Below are 8,953 nucleotides of genomic sequence, written 5' to 3'. Positions count from 1 at the left end.
ACTGGAGAAGAATTCATCAGCAGTGGATTGCAATCTGACAGAGTCGGTAAGATTATATTGTAGACGGTCTAGCGGTCGATGGTATGATGGACTATTATGATGACTACATGGAGTGGTATCGTCACATTACGTATCGATTCATTTTTTATGGTGGAGCGATGATTGACTCTTTGGTAAAGTTTCATATTTTATCTGTAATTTTCTATGACTAACACATATTTATTTGCCTACTACTGAGCGTGTTGTTTGTGTCAAAGTGACAGTCTGGCAAAGATTCATCATTTGGCTCGCCCAGACTCGTTAGCCACATCCGGACAGCTCATCCAGGATATTTGTGCTTCAAGCCTCCACGCCGTCCGACAGCATGCTCGTATCTCCATTGATACCCACGATCATGGTCATGGCACTGTAGAGTCCACTCCTTCACCTTTCATGCATCTCTCATCATCAGGAGCACCTGCATTGCATAAAGGAGGTACCAGACGATATTGTTCATCATCATTTTCGATTCCAGATCTTCCATCGTTCAGTTCATATATGCCCTCATCCGTGTATATGCATGACGATATGATCCCGTTTTAGTCCACAGAGGAGACTGCAGCACATTTTGAATATACAGTGATCGAGTATGAGGGACCGAGTGAGGATCCGATGAAGTATCGTACGGAGTCGCACGAGGGACCGACTCAGAGTTCAGGCAGGCATCGTATCGAGGAGCACGACGGCCCGATCGAGGGTCTAGATGAGCATCGTACTGAAGGACTGAGTGAGGCTTCACCTATGGGTCGTTGAGTGCAACCTACAAGAAAGAAGCGAAGACCACCTTGTGGAACATGATGTATATATTTTTATCTTTTCATGTTTGTAGGATGTATGGACATGAAAGTCATGGGATATTTTATTATATTATATCAATGAATGTATATATTTTTATTTTTTCATGTTTGCATGACGTATGGATATGAAAGTCATGGGTTATTTTATTATAGTACATCAATGAATGTATATATTTTTATTTTTTCATGTTTGTAGAACGTATGGATATGAAAGTTATGGGATATTTTATTGTATTATATCAATGAGTGCATTAAATTTTTAAATTAAAATATTTTTAATAATTTAATAAAAATATTAAAAAATCAAGCCGATCGATCGAGTTCGGAAGCTCAAGCCGGTCGACCATGTGGCATGCAAGCCGTGCCGAACCGATCGACCGTCTGAGAAATCTGATCGATCGTTGCAAATCGAGCCAAGCGATTGGTCGAGTCCGGAACCACAGGTCGATCGACGACATGGCACGCAAGCCATGCTGAACCGAGCGGACCGTCTGAGAATTCTAATTGACCGCTGCAAATCAAGCCGACCGATCGAGTCTGAAACTTCAGGCCGATCGATCACGTGGCACGCAAGCCGTGTCGAACTGATCGACTGTCTGAGAAATCCGATTGACCATTGCAAACCGAGCCAACCAATCGAGTCTGGAACCACAGGTCGATCGATGACATGGCATGCAAACCATGCCGAACCGAGCCGATCATCCAAGAATTCCAGTCGACCGTTGCAAATTGAGCCGACCGATCGAGTCCAGAACCTCAGGCCAGTCGACCACGTGGCACGCAAGCCGTGCCAAACCAGTCGATCGTCTGAGAATTTCGATCGACCATCGCAAATCGAGCCGATCGATCGACTTCGGATCTCAGGCCGATTGACCCTGTGGCACGCAAGCCGTGTCAAACCGATCGATCGCCTGAGAATTTTGATCGATCGCTACAAATCGAGCTGACCGATCGATTCCAGATCCTAAGGCCGATCGACCGCGTGGCATGCAAGTTGTGCCAGACCGATTGACCACCTGAGAATTTTGGTCGACCGCGGTCCATCAAGCCGACCGATCGACCTCGGAACGTTAGGTCGATCGACCAAGAGACCACTTCCCCTTCCTTGCGATGAACCGGCCTAACGTTCCGGGGTTGATCGGTCGGCTCGATGGGCCGCGGTCGATCAAAATTCTCAGGCGGTCGATCGGTCCGGCACAGCTTGCGTGCCACGCGGTCGACCGACCTGAGGATCCAGAGTCGATCGATTGGCTCGATTTGCAGCAGTCGACCAGAATTCTCAGGTCGATTTGCAGCAGTCGATCGATTTGCAACGATCGATCGGATTTCTCAGATGGTCGATCGATTCAGCACGGCTTGCGTGCCACATGATCGACCAACCTGAGGTTCCAGACTCGATTGATCATCTCGATTTGTAGCGGTCGATTGAAATTCTCGGGCGATCGGTTCGGTTCGGCATGGCTTGCGTGCCACGTCGTTAACCAACTCGTGATTCCGGACTCGACCGATCGGCTCAGTTTATAACGATCGATCGGATTTTTCGATCAATCGACTAATAATAATTTTTATTAATATTTTAATCTGATATAATATCCTGCAACCGTAGAAAATTATAATGCTACTCTTTGATATAATATTATGTTTGAAATATTAATAATATTGTATAAAATATTCTTCGGTAAGTCAAGGATGGTTCTGTTAGTTCAGAAAACTAGATGGTTTATTCTACAAAAAAAAATCTGGACAAACACTGAATATAGTTTTGCCGCATGGATACTTTTTTTTTTTTTTAATGCTGCTACAGTCCTTCACTGTTTTTTTTTTTGAGAAATTAGTTTTTTTTTTTTTTTTTTTTGGTGATTGAAGAGAGGCGAGGGGCCACCCAGCAATGCCAAATTGTTGTCGGCATGCGCATCCGGAAAAGGTTCTCGCACCTTTTTCCTTTTTCTATTCTTGTTCCTGCATTAGTATGGGAAGACAGCAACAATCAATCACCAATAGCGAACATTGGTAGATTAGTAAATATCTCTCGGGTAGGTGATGCATAAAGAAGAAGCAATCCGTAATGTCATAAAGTATTGTATTGTATATGTTTAAACAGCTCAATTATTTAGGAGTGGTTGGAGAGAATTAGTCAGCGGAGGAGGAAGAATTTTTTAGTAAAATTTGAGAGTTATCCAAGCATGATGATGAAAATTATGTACGAATGGCCAATATGGAACGCTAGCTGGTAATTTATCATTTACGAAGCAAATGCCGGCCGAGTCAGCAAAGTTGGCTCTTCGCTGCCGCGTGGATCGGAGACTTGCGCGAGGTCTGTCTGCCTCGAGAACCACGTTCTGTCGGGCTCTATTTGTAGTCTACAAATCGCTCGATTCTTGGTCTGTCTCAGAAGAAAACGAGCGAGAAGAGAAGGGGAAAGAACGATGGCAAATGAAGTGCAAGTGGTGCCATACAAGGATCCGAACCAGCCCGTGGAGGCGAGGGTTCGGGACTTGCTCTCTCGCATGACGCTGGCGGAGAAGGCCGGCCAGGTGGCCCAGATCGAGCGGTCCATCGCCTCCCCCGCCGCCCTCACCGGCCGCTTCATTGGCAGCGTCCTCAACGCCGGCGGTAGCGCCCCGAGGGAGCGCGCCTCGGCCGAGGAGTGGGCCGAAATGGTGGACGAGATGCAGAGGTGGGCCCTCGCCTCCCGTCTCGGCATCCCCATCATCTACGGCACCGACGCCGTCCACGGCAACAACAACCTCTACGGCGCCACCATCTTCCCCCACAACGTCGGCCTCGGTGCTACCAGGTCCGCAGCAGCGCCCCTCTCAACTCTTCCACTTGCTACTTCAAATCCTTATCTTCTCTTTGTAATCCTCCTCTTACAAAATCTGATTCGGTTCCAGAGATGGAGATCTCGCACGGAGGATTGGAGAGGCCACGGCTTTGGAAGTCAGAGCAAGCGGCATCCACTGGGCTTTTGCCCCATGTGTGGCCGTAAGTTGAACTACTATGTTGAAGTAAATTAAGATTCTTTCTCAACTCAGTATTTGAAATTTAACTCCTGTCTGCTACGTGACGGATCCGTTGCGCTGCCATATAATTATAGGTCTGCAGGGACCCGAGATGGGGCAGATGCTACGAGAGCTACAGCGAGGACACGGAGGTCGTGCGGACCATGGCCTCCATCGTGGCTGGGTTGCAGGGATCACCTCCTGAAGGGCACCCTGCCGGCTACCCTTTTCTTGCTGGAAGGTATTGACGAACCAGTCTCAAAGTTCCTTTTTTTATGGCAAAATTGCTGTAATTATTGATTCTAGTCCCCTAAACAATCATGTCCCCTTCTCTTGCTAGATTCAATTACAACATTCTATCTGCTCAACTACTCCCGTGTTACCTGTTACGCTATCATAGTTTCATCAGTGATAAAATCTCTGATCTTGATAGTGGTAGATGTAGGCAGTCAGTGTTCTCTTGACCTCCAGAACTCATCCCTGGCATTGCTCATCAAGCTTCTTACATGATTGCAGCAAGAATGTGATTGCCTGTGCCAAGCATTTTGTTGGAGATGGGGGCACGCACAAAGGGAGAAATGAAGGAAATACCATTTGTACCTTTGAGGAGTTGGAGAAGATCCATGTGAGGCCTTACCTCGATTGCCTTGCTCTGGGAGTTTCTACAATTATGGCTTCATATTCCAGCTGGAATGGAAAACCATTGCATTCTAATCGCTTTCTCATAACAGATCTTCTCAAGGACAAGTTGGGTTTTAAGGTACTGACACCTGATGCCATGTTATAGTGTTATTTTAATGTGTTTCTTCACATAAATAACCAGAATAATAAGAAGATGATATGGTCAATTAGCATTACAGTCAAAATATTTTGAAGACATAGATCGACCGCTTTTGTCATGTCTTCCTGCACTCAGATTGTGTTCAAAATCTATTTTTCCTTTATTGTTAACCAAATAATGGTCTTTGTAGAATTAAGGATTTTGCTTTCAGGGTTTCATTGTATCAGATTGGGAAGGTATAGATAGGCTCTCTAAGCCGCATGGGTCACATTACCGATATTGCATTTCTGCTTCAATTAATGCTGGAATTGACATGGTAACGTCTGAATCGCAAATATGTGGTACATTCTACAATTATTAGTGTTTTTCCATATCTCTAGCTGAAAAGTTTACAGATTATGGTGCCTCACAGATATGAAATGTTCCTAGAAGATCTGATATTTCTGGTAGAATCAGGGGAGATACCTATCTCACGGATTGATGATGCTGTAGAGCGGATCCTAAGGGTAAAATTTGTTGCTGGGCTGTTCGAGCAGCCTTTCTCAGATCGATCTTTGCTTGACATAGTTGGTTGCAAGGTAATGTTGACAAATCTCTTTCAACAAGTTGATTAATCAATCTGCACTCATGCTGCTTTCCTTTGTAGCCCTTTAAGTCTTACGCAAGAAGGAAAAATCCACTGTATTAGTTAATTGAGGAAGAAAGGTGAATAAACTCTCCTTCATACAGTCAACTCAGAGTTAATCTAGATGTACTGCCAATATGTATTCTCTTTCATCCATACCCTCTATACCTACGTCATCACTGACATGTCACCCTCTCCTGAATGGTCCTCCCTTTTTTCTCATTTGCTTTGTTTTGGTTAGAAGAGGCCCATGAGCAAAGGCTACCCAACAAGGGTGGCCCTCCCCTAGTGAAGCTAGGATCGGAACCCAGGTCTGTTGGTAGAGCACCAAAAACACTTTACTGGCTAGGTTAGCTAACACCTTCCCCTGTATAGTCCTAATTGAAGAAGAAATTCCCTCAACCCAGTATAATCACACAATTTGAAAGCCAGTGCTTCTCCCTTTGGAAGAAAATATTATATCTCCATGGGTTTTATGAGTATAACTTGTTTTCACAATACACCTTCTCAATTTTGCCTTTATAGATCACCAAGTTCAACCATTAATGGGTATGTCAGATTTTGCCATCTGAAGTAAGTTTTTTGGTGAGATCATCCGAACTAAGTTTTCTATGCCCATTCATCTTAACTCATAATAGTCAGTGGATTGAAAATTTAGTTTTCAGTATCACAATGGGAGGTAATAAGAGTAAGGAAATTGTTGATCCTGTCTTCCTGGGGTAGTTGTCCTTGCTTATTCCTTTTTTGGCTGCGATATTATTTGCTAGAGTTCTTTTGATCATTTTTTGATTCCACGTGAGTAGGCTGATTGTATGAGCTTTATAATCAAATTTTGCAAGCAGTTGGCCTGTATATGTAGACCTAATGTTTGTACTCTTTAGGAACATCGACTGTTGGCCCGTGAGGCAGTTCGGAAGTCTTTAGTTCTATTAAAAAATGGAAAGGATCCAAATATTCCATTTCTTCCTCTAAATAGAGATGCTAAAAGAATTCTTGTCGCTGGAATGCATGCTGATAATATTGGATATCAATGTGGGGGATGGACCATAACATGGTATGGAGGCAGTGGAAGGACAACAATTGGTATGTTTGTTTACTATAGAATTATTTCAGATGGAGTTATTTTCCTGTACAATGTATTTTCTTTTATTCTTTTTCATACCAATTCCATGTTTTGCTTGTAAGTTATTTACTTTAACATCTACCGCACTCCTGTATGCATATTTGACATACGTAAATTTCTTTAATGATTTATGAGACCAAAAGAACCAGGAGTCAGAACGTTATGGGTGTCTATACCATGTGGCTTTTAAGAAGTGGAATGAGGGATATTTTATGTATTGTTTTTGTTTGTTGGAAAGTATTTTTTGGTTTGAAATTATTGGATGGCAAAAGAAAGCCAGGCAATAAAAAAGAATGTGCTAAAGATGCACGGACAGAGAGATGCAAGTATGGAGTAGGAGTGATAGTGAAACGATCGAGATGTTATTGGCACGTGCTATATACAGGGATTTGTAGAGTCCTAGAGGAAGTGTTCCCTACACCTTGAGACTTGCATTGTACACTTTATGGTATGCAATAGAAAAGTTAACATATGTCCATGGAAAAATCATCAGCAACCTTGGAATGTCTTATATGAGAGCGGGAAATAGATGCAGATAATTTCCCTTTTTCACTGAAACAGGATGATTTCTTAAGATTATGCATAAGAAGCTTATGCTGATTTCCCATGACTTCAGTTTTATGCTCATAAATTTGGAAGCTAATGTCAGAATTTAAATTAGTTCTGTCATTCTCCTGTGTCTGAAATTTTTGTTCTCTCTGTGTGTGCGTGTGTTTGTTTAGAATAGGACAGCGAGTGACCCAAAACTCTGCTTTGCTTCAAGTGAAAAAGCAAGTGCTCTAAAATTTCCATTTGCAGGCACAACTATATTGGAAGCCATCAAAGAAGCAGTAGGTAAAGAAACAGAAGTGGTACACGAGGAACACCCATCAGAATCCACTTTTACGAATAAAGAATTTTCATTTGCAGTTGTCGTTGTTGGGGAGGCTGCCTATGCAGAATTTTTTGGAGACAGAGCAGAGCTTGGGATCCCTTTTAATGGTGCAGAAACGATCTCTTTCGTAGCAAATAAAGTTCCCACCTTGGTGATTGTGGTATCTGGGAGGCCTTTGGTTCTTGAGCCAAATTTGTTGGAGAAAATAGATGCTCTGGTTGCCGCCTGGTTACCGGGGACGGAAGGAGGCGGGATAGCAGATGTTCTTTTTGGAGATCATCAGTTTGAGGGTGTGCTGCCTGTGGCATGGTTTAAATCAGTTGATCATTTGCCAATGAATGCTGGGCATCGGAACTACGACCCCCTATTTCCACTTGGATTCGGGCTGAAAATGAGCATCAATAATGAAAGTTATCTGTAGACTAGCCTCAAACTGTGCCAAGATAATAATATCACGTATTGTATGATTATTAAGTACATGCATGCTTATTGTTTGTCTTGTTACCCTTTTTTTTCCCATTTATACAAGTACCTGCTTGATGATCTTGGGGCAAATGAATTGATCTGTCTTGCTTAAAATGATTTTGGAGCAAATGACATTCGGGGAGGGACCCTTTTATCCTTTCTTGTCCTCTATCATGTCGAACTTGTAGCTTAGGAACCATTGTATAATTAATCATCCACTGTGGGACATAGGAATTTTTCTTTTCCGAGTTAAGCTCGCTTATTTGAAGCTTGTTATTCGGCGACCTTAATTATATCAAGCTCTGGCAAGAGAATGATCAATAATTTTAATTTTTCCTCAACTCTAATTCTTTCGTCAAAGGTAAAGTATGCTAAGGGCTGCTTTTTCATCTGAAAATAGATTTGTACTCGGGGTCTAATATGATGGACTAGATTAGATGTTTGATCGGTGATGGTCGTTCGGTAGAGATGATTTAGGATGTCTAGTTTCGAGCATTCTTTTATCTTGCTGGTTGTTCCTTATCAGCAATGAGATAGAGGATCACATAAGGGTGTTCGATCTCATCGCTGTTGCTGCCTCCAGTTGGTGCATACAGGAGATTATCTGGCTCTTTGGATGGCCACTTACAGAGTGGATCCCGATTTTGATGTACCCCACTCAAGATATGAGGGTTTGGGGATGTTCTTATTGTCTAAAAGTTCCTTTGAGGGATTTTTTTCATTTGTAAGATCGACGCTTTCTAGATGGATTGAGGCTACCTGGATTTAAAGAGTTGCAGCTTATCCTAGAGTGCAGATTTTTTTCTGAAAATTTGCCTGGAACCGCCTCCCTACATGGATACTTCTCCAGGAGAGGAGCATGGAGATTCTGATCTTGTGTCCAGTTTGTGACATGGAGGTCGAGTCTGCAGAGCACGCAGTCCTGCGGTGTCTTAGGTCGAGGATCATTTGGAGACAGATGGTTGGTTATCCATGGGAGATGAGCACTGATCCATGGTTGATATCCTTCCTTGGCTTCATCCATCAAAGTGTGATAGACAGGACGCTTATGATTGGTGGGTGGATGGCATATATTGCTTATCATATTTGACTGTCTAAGAATAGTCGTCTTCAATGATGAGGTCATTCCTGCTCGTCGGGTGCTGGAGAGAGCAGTTTGTTTGGCTTAAGAATACTGTCAATTTGACACAGCCATATCGTCCCTTGATATCCTCGACCTCTAGAGCTCTCTAGCTGCCCCAGCAGCA

At 43.1% G+C, this 8,953-nt stretch overlaps 1 protein-coding gene across 1 annotated transcript; it reads left to right on the top strand.

The window, feature by feature from the left end:
- The first annotated feature begins 3,154 nt into the window (after nucleotides 1–3,154).
- On the top strand, nucleotides 3,155–7,720 carry LOC105046272 (uncharacterized). The gene is made up of 8 exons (XM_010924820.4): nucleotides 3,155–3,633; nucleotides 3,731–3,821; nucleotides 3,934–4,079; nucleotides 4,355–4,598; nucleotides 4,831–4,935; nucleotides 5,015–5,197; nucleotides 6,126–6,327; nucleotides 7,166–7,720. Exons 1-8 carry the CDS (start codon nucleotides 3,263–3,265, stop codon nucleotides 7,660–7,662), a joined length of 1,839 nt encoding a protein of 612 aa, XP_010923122.1. The 5' UTR covers nucleotides 3,155–3,262; the 3' UTR covers nucleotides 7,663–7,720.
- Nucleotides 7,721–8,953: the final 1,233 nt, after the last annotated feature.

Source organism: Elaeis guineensis, chromosome 5, assembly GCF_000442705.2.
Source record: "Elaeis guineensis isolate ETL-2024a chromosome 5, EG11, whole genome shotgun sequence".
In the NCBI taxonomy this organism is placed as follows: Eukaryota; Viridiplantae; Streptophyta; class Magnoliopsida; order Arecales; family Arecaceae; genus Elaeis; species Elaeis guineensis.
This window is presented reverse-complemented; position numbering and strand designations above follow the sequence as displayed.